The sequence below is a fragment of the Lipophrys pholis genome (genome assembly GCF_963383615.2).
Source record: "Lipophrys pholis genome assembly, chromosome: 13".
NCBI lineage: Eukaryota > Metazoa > Chordata > Actinopteri > Blenniiformes > Blenniidae > Lipophrys > Lipophrys pholis.
Window position 1 is genome coordinate 14,198,165 of NC_137632.1, and position 22,927 is coordinate 14,221,091.

The 22,927-nt window shown below is 40.1% G+C and overlaps 1 protein-coding gene across 1 annotated transcript in view; it reads right to left on the reverse strand.

Annotated features, from left to right (window-relative positions):
* Positions 1 to 78: 78 nt before the first annotated feature.
* The window catches only part of galnt13 (polypeptide N-acetylgalactosaminyltransferase 13), a 33,772-nt gene continuing 10,923 nt past the window's right edge, over positions 79 to 22,927 (reverse strand). The window contains exons 3-13 of the mRNA XM_080478387.1: positions 19,849 to 20,017; positions 17,344 to 17,510; positions 14,499 to 14,706; positions 11,978 to 12,148; positions 11,234 to 11,351; positions 9,793 to 9,973; positions 8,141 to 8,280; positions 5,872 to 5,970; positions 4,749 to 4,883; positions 4,397 to 4,426; positions 79 to 1,515 (exon numbers count right to left, since the gene is read on the reverse strand). Of these exons, the coding sequence (XP_080334513.1) occupies positions 1,330 to 1,515; positions 4,397 to 4,426; positions 4,749 to 4,883; positions 5,872 to 5,970; positions 8,141 to 8,280; positions 9,793 to 9,973; positions 11,234 to 11,351; positions 11,978 to 12,148; positions 14,499 to 14,706; positions 17,344 to 17,510; positions 19,849 to 20,017 (1,604 nt within the window). The 3' untranslated portion in view covers positions 79 to 1,329. The remainder of the gene's footprint in view (positions 1,516 to 4,396; positions 4,427 to 4,748; positions 4,884 to 5,871; positions 5,971 to 8,140; positions 8,281 to 9,792; positions 9,974 to 11,233; positions 11,352 to 11,977; positions 12,149 to 14,498; positions 14,707 to 17,343; positions 17,511 to 19,848; positions 20,018 to 22,927) is intronic.

A 22,927-nucleotide genomic window follows, 5' to 3' on the forward strand; every position in this document is an offset into this window, starting at 1 on the left:
GCGAAAGAGGATCGTCTTTGTCACCAGGAAGCGCACTGGACTCGCTGAAAGGCGCCGGGGTTTTTTCTTTTTTTGTTTGACGTGACGCCGACTGTGAAGGAGATCTAGAGGGCTGAGTTGCTTTTTGTGGGAAATACAAAAACAGCAGAATCCTTTTATCTCACCACACTCAGCAACAGTCTCATTTGGTTTAATGGTGTCCTGTATGCGCTCTCGTCTTGTGCCGGCTATGCCAGGAGGACCTCGGAGTGTGAACAGCAAATCAGGCCATCTAACAGCGGGTCACTTTACTGCCGCAGCTCTGACACACACCAGCAGTCCTGGGAGCTCCTTCCTCGATTCACCCTGCTTGGACACAAGAACCGTACCACGCAAGAGTGGAATAGGAGACACAGCTGTACACACCTCTGAAGACTCCAGATAACTGAAGAGAAAGGGCCACAGGGAAAATGGCTGACCGTGCAGACTGGAGATGGCCGGAAAATAGCCACAGCGAAACGGAGAGACACGTAGAGCCAAAGAACATTTCTTACAAAAGTATGGAAATAGGCAGGCTGGTTGGTGAAAGGCGCGGATGATTGAGATTCATTGGTTTTACAATGTGTTCGTGGCGAGCAGTGTACACAGCTGCTGTCAGCCAATAAGAGAGTGGCATGAGCGGCCAGGGCCATGAAAGGTAGCTTCACAATGAAGGATCACTTCAAAAGAACTTGTAAACAATGGCAAGCCCATTTCAATCAGCCCTGGACGTCAGCTAAAAATAAACATGTTCTCCTTCACCTCAGGCATCATTCACCGAGTGGAGGCTGTCCAGTGGGATGGCCAGTAAATTCTCACTTCAAAATCAATGTCAGAAAATAAACATCACATGAGATCTAATGGTAAACTGGCAAATGGATTTCACTTATATGGTGCTTTTCCACCGCTTCGGCAGTCCCCAATCGCTTTACGTTTGCTTAAGAGGACTCGCTCTACCAACCGATCCACAGCCGCCCCTAATTGAGCATGAAGATTGGCCGACGGTCTTGGATATCATCCTATACAGAGACGCATCGCTGCACAGTTAAAAAGTCACAGGTGAAAGACAATTAAGGCTTCCTGGCATGATTTGAATTCATAAGACACAATGTTATTGGTTCTGACTAACAAAACTGAAAGTAATCAGCCACAGAGGCGACTTTAACACCCAAACAGCTCAAAGTAATTCACAGCAACTTCTAACAAAGCTAAACTACATTGCTACGGGGCGGTTACAATGACTACCCTCTATTCTAAGCCTAACATACACACCTGCTCACCTCAGGACCCTCATAGCCCCCACACGTGAGCTTAGAGAAAATAATCTGTGGGACTGAAGTAGAGGTGTCTGGCAACCTCCAGACGAGTGTAGTTGTGGAGGATCCACGACTGCACCGGACTGTCGTTACAGTACTCCACGGTGGGGCCGTACGAGCCGTCCTCCAGACGACTGAGGGTCAGACATGACTGGGTGATGATGTGGAGGAAGGTATGTTTCTGCATGCAGTGAACAGGGAAAAGGGACACACAGTTGTGGAGGTAAGTTACAGAATTATGAAGTGATTAATGAAGATGGAAAACGTCTCCTATGTTGCATTGGCATTTATTCAAAGAGGATTCCTTGTTGCATTTATCGTATTCATTCAAAACATGACCTGTAAATATAAATGATTCACCACATACTGACTAGTATAGTTATGTACTGCTATTATAGACTGGTCATTTTGGCAATGGATCTCAGTCATGCGTGAAATGTATGATGTGAAATCATATTGCCTAAAAGAAGCAGTCACGAATGATAAAAACTCCATATGAACACAGCATATAGCTAAAGGAAAGGAAATGGGACACCAAAATACCTCAGGACACCGTTGAGGAGACAACGGTCACGTCAATAACACTTCAAATGTGAGGCATAGCATTGATCAAAATACAATCAGCCACAGAGACACAAGTGACTTGTACCAATGAAACATATATACAATTTAATTGCAGAGGTGGAACCTGAGGTAATAACAGCAGCCATTATTGCTGATCTGACCCTTTATAGCAGCGGCTCCCAGCATTGTGGCCCTGGACCTTATGGGGTGACACAGGAAGTCACAGGAGGACCCGAGAGGCTTCGACCGCTCCGAGTTCTCAAAGACACATAGCGAAATTCAACACAATCGAGAGCTGACTTTGAAAACTGCGAGGGAGCGGCCCGTCCCTGTTTGCCTTCGCTGAAACGTTTCTGCAAATTAGAGTTTGTAGAAAAAAAGTTTGAAAGCACTTGAATAATAAAATGTTATATATTTTGAACACATTTATTTCATTTTTTGAAATGTCTTTGTTTTATTTTGAAGACGTTTTATTAAATATCTAAGAAACATTTACCGTGGTTAAATTTAGTTTCTCATTTATTTAGTTCATTTCTGTCAAATGTTTTCTTAATGTCACAAAGTGCAAAACTAAATAAATAAAAATGAGACTGAGGAAAATTGAATAAAAGCCAATGAAAGAGTATTTATGTTCTTCAAATCCCATTTTGCAACAGCTGTGCATCACGAGATTACTAAAAGCATGTCATTTCACATTATGCATTTGTTGCCTGACTCACTTTCTTAAATGATCTCATTAAGAGCATTTTCCTGAAAACCAATCTCCCAACAGTGATGTATACAATATTCTGATTGTATAAAAATGGAAGAAAACTGACACCAATATAAAACTTCGTATGTGCCGCAAAGCAAAAAGCCGACTCGCAGATGTAAATTCAGAGAGGTATGATTTTAATGGCTGCAGTGTTTCCACTAGTTGTTTTTTTTTCCTTTTTGACGGATTGTGAAGAAAACACTAAACAGCAGAGCAGGTGGAAAAGAAGCAGGGCTGATGGTCACTGCTGTGAATGAACACATGGGGAATATGGAAAAGTCAGGTATTGCTGTGACCGTGAAACTGATGACCAGATGAAATGTTAATGGCAGTGTAGTCACCGAGGATTCAGTCTCTGTCACTCACACCTGAGCTAAAAATAACCTTGATCACTGACAGCGGTGAAACCCCAATGCTGTTTACAACAGAGACCAGACCTCTCCGTTTATGAATTATTCAGCTTTTTCATTCCAAGAATGCGGCCCAGAGAACAAAGTGTAATGAAAGGATTTCTCTTCGGGTTTGTTCTGTGCTTGATGGAAAGGTCTCTGGGCTGCCTCGCCATGTCATATCAACATGTCAGCTATAGGACATCTCAATCTCTCTCAGATAACGCTGCATCCTCTGCTGTCTCCGCTAACCATCTCCTGGTGCCTTAAAAGCATAAATAGTTCATATAAAAATGCTTTTGGGGTTGTATAATCCGTAATGTGTTTTGAATCCTGTGGCAGCGAGGCTCAGGGAGAATATTACAGTACTCCTAGGAGATTCAAATATCTTTGTCATTGTGCTCTCTTTCTATATTTGGCTCATATCTTAATTGTAATTATTGTTTTGTTTTTCTCAAAGTTTAATCACTGCTAGAATAACCAAAAATACTGAGTAAACTGAACCCTCCTCGTAAAGATGCTGGATTTTTCTTCTTTTTTTTCATGTCTTTTTTGTTTTCATTCTTCTGCTGCAGCACCACAGCTGAGTAAACTGTGACAGAGAGTTTGAATATTTTATGAGTTCCGTAGTATCTTTTACAAGTAAATCCCAATTAGATTGCGGCCCAAAAAAACTAGACAACATAAAAATGTCACTGAGTTTTTGTTTTTAGGTGGGGGGGATTCTTCTTAATATAGACAATACTATATATACTACTATATTTTTTGTTCATTCTGTATCATTTGTTTCTTTTATTTTCAAGTTTAGATTTGTTTTTTTTAACTCGTGAAACTGACTCTCATAATAATATCTATTATCTTCTATCGCTTCCCTGTGTTGCACTGGATTCATCTACATGCGTTAGTTTTCTTTGGGTATTTCAGTTTTCTACTGGAGGATAATAACTTGCATATTACGCATAAATTAAACATGTTGTTTACGGACTGTCTGTTTCTCGGTGTTTGACCTGTGATGGCCTGGTGACCTGTCTAGGCTGTACACTACCTTCGTCACTTGTCAGCAGGGCCTTTATCCACCCTAAGTTGGATAAAGTTGCATAGAAGATAGTGTGGTGGATTACTGAAAAGTGTTGATTATTCAGAAACTTTCCATTGTGGATTACAAAATTAAAAGTACTGTCTGAACACACATTTCATATTTCTCTTGGGAAAATGATTCACTCCACACAAAGCTGTATCTACATCTACCTACAACCACAAACTGGACCATATATATACACATTGTACAATACTGGAAACACAAGATGTAGAATTATGGGGCGATATTCATAAGGGGGTAACTTTAAGCAGCTTACCTTAAAATCATATTCCCACTTGCCAACATACTATTCAAAATGAGAGAAGATGAAAGGAAAGACACAGCTGCTGGGTGGGAATAGCAACTCAATATCTGTGCAGCTTCCAAAGGAAAAGAAAAAAAGAAAAGAAAAACAACAACAAAAAAACTACAGTGCCATCTGGTGGCGGGGGAAAAGCACTCCACTGCCTTCATGACTGAAATCTTCAAAGTACACCACTGCCCATGCAATTTCTCCTTGACTGACGGAGATAGTCGCTCAGATTTTCAGTGACTTTTGTGCATCAGCAGACTGGAATGGTCACTTCATGTTGAATAAAGTGATTTGCAGGAGAAAACGTCAATCTTACCTCTGCATCGTACTCAAACATCTGATTGCCCTTCATGTGGTGACACTTGAGCATGATGACAGGTCCATTGAGGCGGGAGACGTCCAGACAGAGGTCATCGGTCCTGATTTCTTTATCCGCAGTGTAGGAGAACACCTGGAGAAGGACATCTCATTCATTCCTCTTATTCAGTTGCACTAGTAACATTATTTTACCACCTCCAATCTAAAACGGCTGAATTTAAAATGTCAATTAAAGCAGGATCCAATGACATTAAAAGCCTACAAATCTAGAATTTATTCACAGTCAAGCATAATAAAAATAGTTAAATGTGTCACTTGCAACACGTTAAGATGTGCCGCTGCTATTAAATTAAAATGGTCCAATAATTTATATAAAATGAAAACATCTGCTATGTTGTCTATGTTCAACTGATGAATAAAATGTGAGTTTATAAGATTTGCAAATGATGAGAGCCTACTTTATTTACAATTTATGAATCACTGTAACTTCTGGAAACAAAGCAGTTGATTTCAATACTACATTTAAACTGTGAAATACATCATTTAATGCATTTCACATAAACAACATTTTTAAAAGTTGTTTTACCATTTCAATAATTTCTGAAAAACTGTCAGAAAAATACAGAATACAGTATCTCAAATTCATATAATAATTCATACTCATTTATAACAAGCACAATAAATTATTTTAAAAAGCAATAAACTTTTAGTTTAAATGTTACTTAAGAAAGGTCTTAAAAATCAATTCAATTCTAGAGATGTATACACTATGGGTGCGTTTGAACATAATTATGAAGACATTTGACTGAATTCAAAAACCACACATCATAAAAAAGAAACACATTCATGTCTGTGGATAAATTTAGGTTTTATAAATCTGTGTTGTCATCATAATGATAAACTCTCAAAAACATTCTTTCTTTTTGTTGGAAAGGCTCAAAGGTTAAGATTCACAATAATTCAATCAACAGAGTATTCAATTCTTGACTAAAACCTTTGTACTAATCGATAGTAATACAACATTCAAAAGGGAGATGGCTTTAATATTTTTGATTAAATAAACTAAGCTTTGGACATCTTAATGTTCCAATATGGCGTGATGATTCTAATTTTCTCCTCACCTGGTTTCCGCCCATGCCATGACAGTTGAAGAAGCCCACCTTCTCATTCTCCTTCCTTCCCATGTTGTCCAGGCACTGGTTCGTCTCAACATTTCTGATCTACAGGCAAACATTTAAAAATTAAAGATAATCTGAAGGACTTAGATTCTGTTATTAGCTATGTAGTCATGAAATGTCTTGTTGAAATTGTACCTCGGATATGATAATTGGGTGCAAACGATTCAAAGTATTCCATGGATAATGTTACATTCAGTCACAATACATTTAAATATATGACAACAACAAAAATAACAGTAAATGTTATTCTAAACCTAAACAAAAGGTACAGCCTCTTTGAGTCTGACTATTATTATAATATTAATGTACTGCAAAGTGATGAGACGTGTGATCAAAAACCCTTCAGTTCTAGAAAGGTTTGAGTGTTTTCACTGTTTTTAGGCAGGTAAATGTAGAGATGAACAATTCAAGGAATGCTTTTCAAAAACGTAAGTGCAAAGAGTTTAAATGTTCTGACAAAATGCAATTTGAACGAGTGGAAAACACCATTCTTTTCTCAATAGTCAGAGTGACTCTAGTGTAATGGTTCGCACTCCCGTTTCATAGGAACCTTGTTTCAGGTCTTCATCTCAATCTACTGGCCAACAGTTGTTCCTCACACCTCTGAGAAGTAACCACACGTCTCCTGTGGATGTAAGCGTCGATCTGTGTGCGTCATCCCACACAGGCTGGAAGCTGCTCAGACAAAGGCTCTGTGGAGGTCAAACCATCACTACCCTGACTCATTCTTGAAATGGCTTTTAATAAGGGGACGCTGTTAATGGTTGCACAAGACATTTTTATCAGGCGCCTTTGTCATGGCGATGCATGGATAGCGTTCTTTTCACTTTCTTTTGCCCATCATTCTTGCACAGCTGTTGACTACGTGACAGAGTTAAAGATGATGTGGCCAGAGAAGTCGAGTGTGATCAGACTGACAGTCACTGTAGCCACTACAGCCAATTTACAGAGCACGGTCTGAATCCAGGAGATTCTCAACTTCAAGGTGCGATTTAACATATGCGTCATAAAGTCAAACTTCTACTAATTATATGCACTTTTAAAAGGTGAAATGAGAAAAACACTTCCCTCCACAGTTTTAAGTAACCCCTGTTATCACGGTTCTGACTGACTATCTTACAGTCCACTCAGCAATTTAATGAACTCATACGTTCCCAAAGATAAAGCTGAGCTGACCACATAGGTTGCCTTGGCTGTTATGCCGATCATGCAGGAACAGAATAGCATTCCTAATTAAGTGATATAACAACCTAATGGTTCCAGCTGTTAAGGAAAGGCTGACTGTGTGTTATGAAGGATGAGAATAAGTCGGAGGAACTGTGGTTTTTGGAGGAAGATGGGAGGGAGAGGTGCTGCAGTGGCTAAACGGAGAGAATCGGCTTTTACTGCAGTGTAGCGGCGCACAGAGAGGAAAAAAAAATCCCCTCATCCTCAGCTGTATGACTGGTTGGAGGATTACAAGCTCATTTCACCACGAGTTCCTCGACTGACATTACTTTTCAATGGCCCCCGCCTATCATTCCGACAGCATACTTGATGTCAGCGCCAGCTTTACCCCCTGCTGCACTGCTGTGGAAATGCTGCCACGTGTTTCAGGAGGCAAATCCGGGTCACTCCAGGAAATAGTTTGACTGAGGGGAAATAAAATTCTGCTTATTTTAAACAATCAACAAATTAAAAATATGCATGTCATTAAGGTATATAATCTATGAACCACTTGTGCAACCATCCTTTGCTTTATACACCATTAATTAATACTATAGGAATGTTACATATTCTATATTTTGTTTTTCAAAAGTGATAAACAAAAAAAAGTTTTAAAGTGTCAATATCTCTTGGAAATCATTTTCCCACATTGCGTTAAACCCAAACTGGACAAAGAGACTGTGTCAAATGCAAGCATGAGCCTTATCTCACCTCCACAGTGTGCATAATATAACCGTGTAAACATGCGAGCAGGATCAATACAGACTATATGAACATCCCTGTATTTGTTTACCATGCACGTTCCCCACAAACAGCTGGGGATGTTTCCTTTTATCTTGTTTTGTCAAGCCTTTGCTGGATGCTGAGATTTTCAGATTTATCTGGCAGTGTACATCAGCCCTCTGAAAACACAGCCCACAAGCCACAAGGACAAACCTGACTGAATGCAGAAGCAGCCAGTGTATCAGCTGCATCATAGAAGATCAGAGTACGAGAGCACTCATACTTCACCAAGTGAGTAGTATCTCCTCGGGATCTGGGAGTCTGGGTAGATGTTCTCTAGATACCAGGAGAACGGTTTGCACTTCAAGGCGTCGCGGAGGGCTCTACGGGAAGAGACATCTCCATAGTCCACCCGCATTACGCCTGCAGAGGAAAACATGAAGACGGCAAATCAGCAATGTGTCCCAGTGACCATGATCAATTAGCGCTTACATCTTTTGCTTTGAAATTTAAAGGATAGTAATGTTGCAATACCATGACTGAACACCAGGGGGAACCATAAAAAACCACTTTCCAGTACTATAGGCAGTGTTTTAACTAAAGTTGAAGTAACTGTGGAGTACTGAGTGTCATGATCTATTTTACTTCAACTAAATGGAAACTGCCTGATGCCTCAACCTTGATAACCTGAAGACAGACTCAACAGCAATAAGGTGCACACATTTACAAACAAATTAAGTATATGGTTTTTCTTTAGAGTATTTCTTGAAGACTTGTATGTGGCGAGATCCAGGGTGGCAATTTAACATCAGAGAGAATTATTGCCATGAGGAAACAGTACAACCACTCAACAACCAGGACCTAAAACAAGGTACGTTATCAATCAAACATGAAGAAAACGACGCGAAGAGGTTCTGCGGTGACACCTATAATGTTTTAGACGTGATTCTATGAAATAGAAATTTCTACTTGGCAGATAAAAGGAATAAGCTAAAGGGCACTTCTTCTCCACTGCCTCAATTTCTCCTTTTCTCGCTCACGATCTGCAGGGCCTGAGCATCACATGTTGCAGATGATGAATAGCCTCTTTGATCTTGAAATCGCCACTGTTGAGGAGAGAGATACACTTTTAAAAAGGATCACTCGATGCCACTCCCAAATTCAGCCTGAGCAACATACTGTGTTCCTCTGTGCCAATAAGTGAGGTCTGGCAGCAGTGCAGCCCAGATCATTCTCTCTAATGTCCTGGAGGAAAAGACAGTCATTGCAGGGCTACAATGCGCAGAAAAACTCATCCATCACAGCCTGGGCTCTGTCTGCACACCTGCCCATGGAGAATCCCGCCTGCCTCAGTGGAAGAAGGTCACAATTTGTGCTGTAAGATTGGTGGATTACAGATGATCCTTTATATGTCGCCTGGCATCTAAAACACTTACCCAAAGATTTCTGGGAAACCGCTCTCTGCTAAATGGTAATGACATTACTAAGGTGACAGATGGCGGGGTACTCGTCTCAATCTGCACAGTTGCATTGTTTTAGCTTTTCCCTATATGTTTGAGTTCTGTCGGTCAAAAAGACCATTTCTGACTTATTTGTCAATTCCAATTCAAAAAGCACAATAAATGTTTCTCAGAGCAGAAATGAATTGATCTTACTTGTGAGTATGAAAAAAAAAAAAAAAGAGTAGACAAGTCTCCCTCTTTACTAAAAAAAATCCACAAGGACATAAGTAGGACACTGATGATGTGCCAATGAGGGGTATTTATATCTGCTTTTGGAGAATGTACACACATAAATAATTAAATTCGTGATTTACCAACGCATTCCTTGAAACTTATAAAACACTCATTATTTTACATCTTGTCTTCATTGTGTCTCGCTACAGTTTAGGTTTCACAAAGGTAATGACTCAGGCAGGCTTGTTGCTTCATGTACCTGGTGATATGATATAGAAGAAGTCTTTGAAATCATCCATCCACACTTCAGCCAGCCGCCTGTTGTTCTTGTTGATGACTTGGCCCGTTCCTCCAGGGAAGCTGTACGGGGTGGCTTTCCGGAAAACATGGCCCACATGTGAGCACGTGACGATTTCCAAAGAGCCACCACATTGCCAGATCTGTAGGCAAACCAATAGAATGGAGAGAGGCATTCTGATTAAAGAAAGCATCATAACTTTAGATCAAACATTAGTGAAGGTGACAGCTGGAGCTCAGCAGCTCTTTCATACACATTTTTTTTTTTACATATATTCTTTACTGTCACTGTATTAAACAATGAATCTCTTTGCAGAGGCACACATAGAGTCTGCAGCAGGTACAGTATATAATTAACCTTGAGAAAATAATCCTTGAAACAGCAATCACAACTTCAGCTCCTCCAGACTCGCCCTATCTATGTGCACACAGTGCTCTAAGCCCTTAGAATAACAAGAAGAAAAAAAAACTGTGTGATAGAGTTAAAACGTGTTTGGTCGATAGCGCAATTGCTTTCTGTTGCCTCAAGGTAGCAATGTGCCACCAATGTGCCTGACCTCACCTCATTTTAAGACAAGCACACCCATGGGTGCACAGATGTGCAGAAGTACACTTGCTACTTAAGCAGCGCAGGCACTCGACGGGAAAACAACTGCATTGGCCTGAAATTAGCGAGCATGTGCGCTGCAGTGCGTGCCGCTTTGAGCCAAGTGTAAGACAGTTCCCCGAGGCTATTAGGCCGAGTGTAGGAAGAAAGAATAGGAAAAAAGAAACGAATGTCCTATCTCACACCTGTTTACTGCAAGTCCGTTTGATTGACTGCGGCAGATTGCTTTGAAACGGCGTCTCGTGTGATTTCTGAATTAACCCAGTTTTAACATCAGAGTTGCAAGACAGAAACAAAACAAAAAACATACCCATTAGTTGTTTCCATTTGTCTATCTTTTTATGATCCTCTCTAATGGCATCTCATATTGAGTAGACTAAGCCCATTTTCTCCCAGATATTCAAGTTTTCCCACTTGTCTTTCAGCAGAATTTCATTCCAGCGGCACAGTTTCTGGGTTAACTTGTATATGCACTAAACTAAGCTCATGATTTTTTACACAGGTTAGAGTGGCTATCCCTCTATTATGTGGCTCAAACAATGCAGATGTTTGTCAGTTCAGTGGGATCCCATTATGAGGATATGGTTGAGCCTATTCGCTGCCGTTTAAACTCAGAAGGACATAACATCACATCGGTAAACATCCACCGAGGTTGACATAATAGTTCAATTAATAGGTGCCTAATCCATCTGTTCCATTGTCATCTCCGTAAATGAGAAGAAATGAGGAAATTGGCTTGTGCTCGCGGCCATCCACCGAGCGTGGTAAAGTGATGTCGAAGCAAAGCGTTACTCACTCTGAAAGACATCTCCAGGTTCTCTCCACCCCAGATATCCATTCCTGGATCGTAGCTTCCAATTTCTTCAAAATATGTTTTGTCGATAGAAAACAAACCTCCTGCCATAGTTGGAGTCCTGCGAGAGACACAACAGATTAAGAGGCAAAAATCACAGAAAGCCTTTTGCAGAACTCCGTCCCCTCACGCAGCTCGCGTTAGTATCTCGCTGGATATAATAAAAGGCCAATTTGTTTGATGATTTGAAACAAAGCCTTGGAGGGGTAATTACTTTTATCTTTGAATCCATGCTATGTTGAAGTCAGCCCTAAATTAGAGACATTGTTTGTGGCTGAAAGTGATTTGCATACAGATGAAAAATTGTTCCTCATTCTGTGACGCCGACAGAAAAAAACGTCACTGTAAGCAGTTTCTATTCAGGTTTTTTTTTTTCTCTTTTTTCAAATATATAAACCCTTATACCATACTACAAAAGAGAAGCATAACATCTCTGCTGATGCTTTTCAGGCATTCGCTTGAATCAGTGGGATGTACATAGGGAAATGAGCTATTTCTAGCTGTGCATAAAAATGGCACTTTTCATGGAAATGATCGAAAAAAAATCGAATCAGTGTTTTTTTTTCTGTGGTGAGCTGCCACCACGTGACAGAAGCAGGATTTACCTCACAAACCAACAGACACAAATAGCCGTAGATATTGCTCTGAAAAATAATGAAAATGTCGTTTAAAACCAGGAGTAAGTACCTGACAGGAAGTGTCCTGTCCCCTTTGCGCCGATCCATCTCCCGCTGGGGAACAGGGTACCAGCGGAAGTTCAGCTTCCAGTTGAATCCACCGTAAGTCATGTCTGAACCGGCCATGTATTCAAATGTCTCATCACTGATAACATCTATGATGGGGCACACCACTGCAGTCCTGAAAGATACGAAGATGCAACGTTCAGATTAAATGTGAATAAAGGTGTGGATTGTACGATCACCACACCACAAAATGCTAAAAGGAAAGTGAAAATATCACACAAACATGAGTTAAATGACAAATTTGACAATATAACAAGTTTTAATAAAGTATATCATGCAAGATTGAGAAAATACACCAAACCAATTACACAAAAATGCATTTTCTCAAAAACTAGTATACATGTATGACATGAGCAGGTTTAAATCAAAAGGACTGAAGGTTTACATTTAAATTTGGAAATGCACCAATTTAAAATGAAATGAACTTTTACTCATCACAAGACCCGAGACGAGGGTTTGGTATCACATAAAGTTAGACAGATGTTAGAATATTACTCATTTTCTAACAGTGTGTATTATATTGCATGTTTTTATTTGACTAACTATTTGAAACAAAAATCAATAAATAAAATAAATGACAATAATACAGCCGTTACTAAATATAGGTGAAGTGAGGAACTAATTAATGAAAACAGCTTAAAATGACCACAACTCACTTCATGCTCGGTTAATCAACTGTACTGGTATTACTATTGTCTTGGTGTAGGAGCCATTTTTAGTCATTTCTTTTTTTGTTTTGTTGTTGCATGATTTGGACACTTGGAGGCAGTAGTTGGGCACAGGTTGCATAATTAAAGGGCATAGGTCACAGGATTGAGGAGGGCACAGGTAGGGCAAGAGCAACCAGTTCAAAACTAGGAAAAATAAACCGCTATGGTCATCATTTCACGAATAAACCATCAAGTCAACCACAAGACGACTGACTGGAAATTCTGTTGTTGGGGTCTGTGTTGGTTCACTCCGTACCACCTGTGCAGTAATGACAATAATTGGACGCTGGAACTTTGGAAAAATGTTGTTACAATTAGTAATAATGGTGCGTAAGGACCGTTTTAGTTGAGAAGTCAGATGAAGACTTTGGACTATAAATTAGGATGGACTAAAATATATTATGTGACGCAACCTGTCTAAAATAAATAAAACCGATGCAATATAGAATTTTTACCCTGATCAATTTCATTATTGAACATGTGCAGTTACAGCCGCACGTTTGTCCACAGGTACACTTAAACTCACTGAGAAGATGAGTATTAAAGTGCAGGCTTAAGTGTTTATGTGTTGTTTATTGAGTACCAGATTTATTACTTTAATCATGGTCATTTCCTTGTGAGGTAAACGCTTTTTTTCCTTTTCAGACACTTTTTATTTTTTGGGGTGTGCAAAGTAATTTTTGCTCCACTTGGTTTGTTGCTTTTGTTTGTTCATAGTGTTTACTCCATTCCTAAAGATGATGACCATTTCTATTTGTCCTTTTTTTGTCTTTCCTTCCATCCTAGTTTGATTTTAACTGTTTTAGTTCTCACTTTAAATCACTCCTGTAAAGGTCAGTGGGCGGTCGCAGCACTGTACTATAACACAAATGAGATTTTAACCATATCCTGAAGCTTCATTTGGAATCCGATTGCTCAAGCCTGTGTCATCAATCATGTGAATGTGCAGTTGACACGCGGTTTCTGTTCTGCGCCAGACTTAAAGACATCGACACATGTGCAATGTGTGATGGCTCCACAATATAATATTCTGAGTCATAATACTAATTGCTTCTCGGGGGGAAAATGAATGAGGCTGATCTCAGATAAGATATGAATCACAGTGGGGTCATTATCAGTCCATTCATCCTTTCATGTCACCCTCACCCCGTTAAAACAGCACAGTGTTTTCTGAAGAGGCCAAGTAAGGAATCAAAAGAATTTTAATATACACATAACAAACTCACCAGTTTCATTTTATTTTCTAAATCAAACTGTCAACACATCCATCTGGAGAGAAAGCGGCAAACAATGAAAATGCTGAAACTATTCAAATCCGACGCTCAGTTTGGAGTCATCGTTTGTGTGTCCTTGACCGTGTTAATCTCTATTCTGCTCCCTCGTACATCCATTGGTGGTTGCAGGGTGAACACAATGACAGTGCAACACAAACTGACGCCTGGTATTCCTCTGAGGCGGCGGCAGAGGCAGAGTGATTATCGCCTCCTATCAGCAGCATCAGGCTCACATCGAGTTTTCATAACAGACAGTTTGCTGTCCCATCAATATTCAGCCAGAGCTTTGGCTCAAGCGCACCGTGATGCAACTTAGGTGAAATGTGATAAGAAGGATATTAATAAAGCATGCTTTAGGAAGCTCCAGGCAGAAGATTATATTGGCTGTCCATTGACAAGTTTCACAGCAGTGCGATGTACAACACAGCTCCTACGATGTAGAATTTGTTCTCTAAGCACTGTCGAGGATTTGGTCTCCTACCTGTCTTCTTTGATGCGAGCCATCAGAGGCTCCAGCCAGCCAACAGTACACTCGCAGTGCGCGTCCAGGAAGGTGATGACCTGACCTGTTGTGGCCGCAGCCCCCCTTAACCTGGCTCTGATCAGGCCTGAACGCTGCTCCATCCTCAGGACCTTCACCGGCACCTCCAGAGTCCTCACGTAGTTCTCCAGTTTCTTTTTCAGGAAGTCTGACACAAGAAAGCAATAGAACCAATCGACATTCAATAAAACATTTGGCAGTAGACAGTTTGATCACTGGTGAAACTATTTTTCTTTATGAAAATAATCTTTTTTTTTGTCCAAACTGAAAGCCTGAATGTTTACATTTGTAACTCAACCAACAGATTCATGGAAGTTTCATGCAAAATAATGTATTAGTTTAAACTAATACATTATTGGTCCAAATATACAACAACCAATACAGTAAAAATCTAAGTGAAATGTGGTCATTCTCTTAATTGGAAGGTTCAATCCCCCATTTGTGCATATGTTGAAGTGTCCTTGAGCAAGACACTAAATCCCCAAACCGCTCCTAGTGAATGGACTGTTGTGAATGTGATTAACCCCTTAGCATTAGTCATTTTAAACTGTGAAAAAACCTGCTATATGAGTGAACTGCATTTACCATAAAGGGAAGAAGGAGCATTGCAACCAAGTCACAAAAGGAACTTACACAAACGGTACTTCGGGTCCCAATTGGTTAGAGAGCAGATGAAAAATAATTACATATAGAAACTAATTTGCAGCAATTAATTAAATCATTAAACAAAATGGGAGAAGATTTCATTTCTGTGACCCACAGACATTCATTATCATTTGGTGGGGATCTTTAAATGAGATAAAAAGCAAAGCAACTTGCAGAAAATGATATCTTTTTTAAATATCTTAAGATTATGTGAGAGTCAAATTTTGTAGTGTGTGTGCTTGGTGTTTTCTCTGTGTCCTCCAGGGACCTCCCACTCATTAGAAATGCGTTTAAGGCTCTAAATTCAGGTGTGTGAGGTTCTCATCTATCCGTCTGTTCGTCCTGTGACGGACGGTTGGACCAGGTATTATCCAATGTCCTCAGAGATCTCGGGTTGGATGAAGCAGGTATAAAGGGTGGATAGAAATAGCCCACTATATTTTATGTGACGCCAGTGTGCACACCAGCTGTCAAAGGCAGAAATGCTTCAGTGGGCTCTGGATGGCTCGTCTACAATTACTCCCAACATGGAGAAAAATGCTTCGCTGTAGAAAACCAGTGACAGATATAACTTAAAAGGTCTCACCTCATTCCAAGAGGTCCATTAGTTTGACTCTTGATTCTCCTACATTCCACTGAGCCTTTGTTTCATCAGGTTTTAGTTGGGATGTCAGAACTTGTACATGACACAATTAATGTTCAAGCTTTGTAAAGGAGATAACTTCCTAAATCGATTAGTTTCATAAAGCCCTCGTTATTTCTAACTGCTCATAAGTTCATGTTTTCAATGAACTTCCTGGTTTTTTTGTGCGTTTTGATATTTGACTAAAATGTTTTATGTATTGACATGCGACTAATGAGGCCTTAGAATTCTGCCATAAGAATCTTTTGTAGGTTATTTCATACGTTTTCCTTCTTATCGTCAGTTTGTGCTGGTTTAGTTTCAGCCAGTTTAATTCTACGGACTCCGCCCCATGTTAATTTGTGCCACTGGAAATTCCTAACAAGACAATGTATTGATCATTTTTCAGCTTTGCGTTGTTTAGGGAATTTTGAACAAATAATAATAATGCATTGGTTTTATATAGCGCTTTACATTGCATTATTCATTCACTCCATGGTGGTAAACTACGTATGTAGCCACAGCTGCCCGGGGGAAGACTGACGGAAGCAAGGCAGCCATTTTGCGCCATCGGCCCTTCAACCACCACCACCCACTCACTCTCACACTGCATACAAACAGGCAGTCAGGGGGGCAGTGTCTTGCCCAAGGACACTTCAGCATGCAGGCAGGCAGAGGGAGGAATTGAACCTGCAACCTTCTGATTGGAAGACGACCGCTCTACCAACTGAGTCGTGCCGCATTAACGTCAAGTCAAACAGCAACACTGCTACAAACCTCTCTAAGGCAGGCAATAAGATCATCAGTGTCCTTTGCACGCTGTAACGTAGACAGTCTATGAGTAATTTGTTTTTCTGGAATTAAATAACCCACAAAGTATCTAAGTCCCTGTCCAATAAAGGTTTACTCCCCCATCAACTAAATGGAAACTTTCACTGTTTTGTTTATTTTCGATAGTTATCCATCTTCTTTGTCAACGTCTCAATTTATAAACAGTTTACTACTATCGTTTGTTTTTATCTGGTCTGAATAGAGAAATATTGCAGCCTGTCAAATATGCCAGAGCCCCTTCTGTTGAAAAATACCAGAAAATGACAAACTGCTTGTCAAGGAAATAAATTACTTTCAATATAACTGATGTGCCTTAAGAATGAGCGAAGATTTATGTTTTATTGAACTTAAGATATTTACTGCAATTTTAAGCTGGTCGGTTATTGAGAGCCTGACAGTGGTATCATTGCAGAAAGCTGTGACTTTTTATTATCACACTCTGCTTTATGATGCTGTAATGACACCAATTTTTATAATGACACCAATCGGAAAACCTTATACTAAGCTTTGTGCACCATGTTTTTCATCATCATCATCATCATCATCATCATCATCATCATCATCATCATCATCATCACGCCACTTTAGCTTAAATCGTACACACTGTATGCTCAATTACAGAGTTAAATCAACGATTGTCAGTTAGTTATCGGATGACTTGTTGGCTAGACAGAGGAGACAACCCACCTCGCTCGCTGGCGTCATCGACGAGCACAACCTCCACTAATAAGTGTCTGGGAGAGCGGGTGATGACACTGTGAACGGTCCGCAGCAGGGTACTCCATGCTTCGTTGTGAAACACAATGACGATGCTGGTGTTGGGCAGGTCGTCTGGGTACACCTTGGTTTTACAGCTGCCAGAACAATAAAAGGAGCAATTATCTGTAGATTCTGAGTTACAGGTCCATGGAGAGCTACGCTCACCCTTCTAAAGCCAAGAGTCGGAGCCTTTTTTCCAGTCCCTTAATTTACAGCTATGTGTATTGACGCATGTGAACAGCTCAACTGGAGAACAACTTTCACATCTAAAACGAGCAAATCTGAATCTGGGGGATGTTTTATGAGATTGAAATCATGAAGGGAAACGGTGCTTAGCATTGTAACCTCACAGCGAAAATGTTCCGAGTTTAACCCCGCTGCCTCCAGCTTCCGCTCACAATCTGAACACGTGCTTTGTGGACCAACTGGTGACTGTAATGTGTGTCTTTCTGTGACCGGAGACGTGTGCAGGGGGCACTCTGCCATTTGCAGTGTTGCCGGGGATACACTTCAACCCTTTATAACACTTGTCTGGATGAAGCAAGAAGCAATGAGAGTCATACCAAATGATTACATGATTTTCTATTTGTAATTTTCTGTATATTAAATGTTCGTTGATGCCAGACTTTCAAATAAATTTCACATCAAAAAAATTGGTGTTGAATAGCTTATAGAATCAATAAAAAGCATCAATGAGTCATGCTGGTTAAAGGCTTTTACTTGGAAAATGGAAGTCGATTTGTGGCATGTTGGATTAAGCATTGATCTTGAATGTGTGGGACCCAGCTTCAAATCCCAGTTGTGAAAACTAAAAAAAATCTGTGGCATAAACTGGGATGGCATACTGTAATGAGCCCTGGAGAAAAGAACAGCTGGACAGGCTAATACAGCATTAAATACTAAAAACATGTGTTTCTATAAAGTCTTTCTAAATTTCAAGTGTGAGTTCTTTTCAAACAAATATCAAATGAAGCAATATAGAAATGCTGGAAATAGACAGTGACATAAACTAGCAACTACTTTTAATGTGATGAAAAATCGGATCACAAGAAGGATTTATATATCCGCAAAAAAAAGATAAATACATTTTGACAGCTATGCTCTTGTCTTAATGTGAAGTCTGTCAAACCCAAAGGGTGGGAAAGAGGTGATCTGGGATTGACACCGTAGCACAAAGTACTGACTATATTGTAGAGGACGAGATAGATGGTGAAAGCAGCCTGTACGACAGGGGGCGTGGAAGCGGGAGGTGACACATTGAAAAAAAAACGCCACCTGAGCAGTCAGCAATAATCGTTCAGTCCGTCGATTCAATGTGACAGCAGTGACTGACACAACTAGGCCAGGAGGCTGCCTCTAAAACTAAATGTTATTGCTTTTTCAGAGGTAACAACTGGCAATTCTGCCACTTCTAGATCATTTTCACTGCACAGCTGGTGAAATTTTGCCGGGCTAAGCTGAGTTCCATCATGCAGCTGCTGTATTATTTATATTGCAAGAATGATGGAGCCATAATGGACAGAAGAAGAAAAGAATTTTTGAAATCAGCTGAATGTGGACTTTTCTACCATAATGGGGGTCGTTTTTGAGCTATGCAGTGAACTGGTGCTCAGATTTGCACATTTTCCTCATTGGAGAAAAACGTGGTTCTTCTTGGTAATGCAAAAAGAAATATTGATTTATCTCAGTTCAAAACGAAATGTGATGGCTCATTTCTCACATGACAGTTCGTCTTTGGTATCCACTTAATTAAAGTGACGAGGAAATGAAATCAGTAGACGAAAACCATGGAAAGCAAACATTTTTACATAGAAGCATTTCAAGTAATGCACTCCTGTTTCATACCAAAAAAATATCCTAAATAACTAATAGTTTAGTTTTACGGTCCAAATGTCAGGCTTAATGTACATAACTGGAGTGATATACAGTTTAACATGTCAGGTAATATATATATATATATATATATATATACAACATGTAATGAACTCAAAAGTTGGAAGTTCTATTTATCTATCAGAATGATTTAAGGTGATTTAACCCCTTGGATCACTGTCTGAAAGTCCACTGAGACTCATTTCCCAGCACTTAATTGAGCCATATAACACTTTGGTCTCAATACTGGATGAACGTCGAGCAAACCCAGCATGAGTCGGCACATATTCCAAAATGCGTCTCAGTCAAAATGTGCAAAAAGAACTAAAAGGAGAAGTGGACCAGCTGAATATATCTGCTGCTTGAAAAATGAGCACAGTGCCCTGAAATGTGTGATTTCTATCAGAGACAGCAGAGTCTGCTGGCAGCACAGGAGCAGAGTGACAAACGTAAAGCTGGCATGTCTTTGTCTGTGTACATGTTGGTATCTGCTGGTGAGAAGAGGTCAGTGCAGCAGTGTGATTCATGACTCTCCTCTGACAGACACCACGGCGTACTCACCCGTCTAACCTCACATCTGGCAGACTCCTGTTGAGCGCAATCATGTCGCTGGCCAGCAGGTTGAACTGGTTAATCTTAAAAAGCTCCTTCATTTTCTCCTGGTCATCCTTGGGGATGTTTACTGCCTTGCCCATCTCGCCAGGACCCTCATGGCTCCGAGATATCACCGCTGTAACATAGTGGACCAAAACAGAGACACTGTCACTTTGTTAAATGCATAATGTATTATACCAGATCATATTTTAGCTTTTATTGGTAAGTCCCAGCTTAGGGAAGTTCTATTTCACCATATTATTTATTGATTCGTTATTTACGAGCGGGAAATGGAGACAAAAAAGTAAATACATATGTGATGAACACAGAATATACTTGTTATGTTTATAGGATCACTTTCTCTAATGGTATAAAGAGAATAAAACAATTATCCACATCATTGTACGTATACCAGACCAGCTTTACTGCTATCAGAAAGTTTGGCAATACTAACATGTAAGCAGAGTGTGCCCATACAGAAATTGTGATGGTTCTCGATTCATTAAGAGGTCACACCATTAAAATCTGGGAGAATATGTTTGCATAAAAACCTTTAACACAGACAGTGCAGGCACTCTGCCTAAGCTCCCTTCTGGTTGCTTTGGCTTATACTGTCTGGATATTAAGTGCTCTACAGCCTGCCAACTATATTTAATTTCATTCAATGTATTAGGAAGGTTCAAAACGCAGCAACTACAGAAAATGTATAAATAGATGAACAGTAATATGAGATCACAATGATTCCTGCAATTGCTGTAGCCTTTTTTTTTTTTGTTCCACGCTCCTGCAGGCAGATGCATGCAAAGCATCAGCATTATCAGGATTGCTGCTGCAGCTGCACAGAGCTAGCTCCTTTCACCAAAGGTTATTTACCTATGGTGGATTTATGACTGTTCCCTCTCACTCTCTCTATTAATCTCTTAGAACAGGAGCAGTGATTTCCATGAAAAGGGGGGACACACAGTTCACATGAGCTGCGCAGCCCCTGGGTTAAGAGGATTCCCTACGATCCTTTGTGGAGACCAGCCGGATTGTTAACCTCAGCTAATCCGGCTCTTTTCTTTGCGGCGCTGCCGACACTCTCCGGTTCCACCGTGGATCGCATCTGATGGACGAGGCTCAAGAGTTGAGCTGGATGATTGAGCCAAGTGTCCATCAAAACCCATTCTCAGCCGGGCTGCAGTCCATCATTGTAGGAGTGGATAAACACAGCTCGACAAACATCTCACACGAAGAGGCCGTCAAAGCAAACCATCAATACCAGTTTGGGCTTCTGCCGGGATTGCAGTGGAACTGTCCAACACTAAGCTGTAATGTTTGATAGATGGAGCGCGAGTAAATTGTATTGATTTGATGGCTTGAAGATGGACTGTACCGGCCTGGGATCAACTGCACTTAACTGCTAACTTAACTTAATCCCGAGGAAATATTCAAGTTAAACGGAATAAAATGAGAAAAATTAAGTATTAAAGATTCAAATAATCTGTAGAGATTTCAGTTGAATTTGAAATGTGTTGTACTTGAAATACCAGGACTATTATTGAGGTATTGAAAATTAAAGTAAACCACCAGCTGTAAGCACTGCTGCACTCAAAAGAATTGAACTTTGTGTGAGGCAGTTTGAAGTACCGGTAGAAAGGACAATATTGTCAGGACAATTTTAGAAAGTTTTTTTGAAGCCAACAGTGAAATCCTCTGATGACTGAATTATTTGATAGGTGTACATGGCCATGGAGAGAATTAGGTGAAGGTGAGCGTGAGTTCACAATGGTTGGGATGGATTAAAGTGAAACTGATGTACCCAGGAAAACATTGTGAGTTTATTCACAAACAGAGAAAGGCAGGAGTTTGCATGCACAACTTAGAGAAACCTGTCACTTAACATTAAATGTTATGTGAAAACCTTCTAAATTTAGTTCCCCATTTAAAAATCTATGACTTCTTTTGTAAGTGCTGTCTGTGTGTCACATCAGTTAAAACTCTGCAATGAACTCCTGACTTGCGGAAGAGAGACCGAGGGACCAATACTACCACATGACTGAAGGTTTAAATTACATTTAACAGGAATACTTTTTGTTGAAAAATAAAACAAATTTGAAGATGAGAAATGTTAAATTTCCATTATCCGGGCGACAGAGATTTGGTAGGCCATCACTCATCAGTGCATCTGAATCAGGAACTTTTAAATGATGTTTGGTGTCTTTGTGAAATAAATGAAACATCACAGCTGATTGATAAATGAAGGTCTGTACAAACTCAACCATAAGAACAGGGGATTGGTTTCTTGCTGCAGGTGACAGCAGTCACTTCTCTAGAGTTCTATGTTTCACAAAGCATTGCAAAATCCCTCACTCACCACTCTATTCTATGTGCTCTGGTTATTATTAGAATTATTAGTTTAATTATTATTACATAATGTTTTCAAATAGCAGAATATTGCACAACCTATCAAGTGTTGGTGATGTTATCCGAAACGTCATTAGGTGCCAATTAAGGGCCGTTTACAGCAAAAACTCCAATCAACAAAAGGCATATGATGTTTGGAATTACACTGAAGCTATCTCAGGTATTGGCTTTACCTCTTAACTTCGCCCGTCCAGTATAAAGAAAAGGGAATTTCAAATCTGGGATGCCTTGAATAACATACATTTAGGGGGATTCATGCTCCATCCTCCTGACATATGATTACTGATTGTTCTGACTTGTAATTTCAGAACCACAATGACCTCAAGGTTTTTGAGTAAAAGTGTCTCAGGGATTTTGTGGCCTTATCTCAGCATATACTTGCCAATTCTTGATTCATATATGTGCAACAGTGGGAAGTACAGAAATGGCCTGATGAAGCATCATTTCAGAGGGTCAGGTGACAGAGCACATGCAGCTCATCCAATCCACCCTGCTGGGTTCCTAATAGCAGGCAATTGAGTAAGCAGAGGGCCATTCTACCATCCCCGTCAATGATTTTCCAGCTACTGTAACCATGACACATTTAATCTCCCTGCTAGAGAGTCAAAGTCTTAGTGCAAGTGGCTTTCAGGATCAGGAA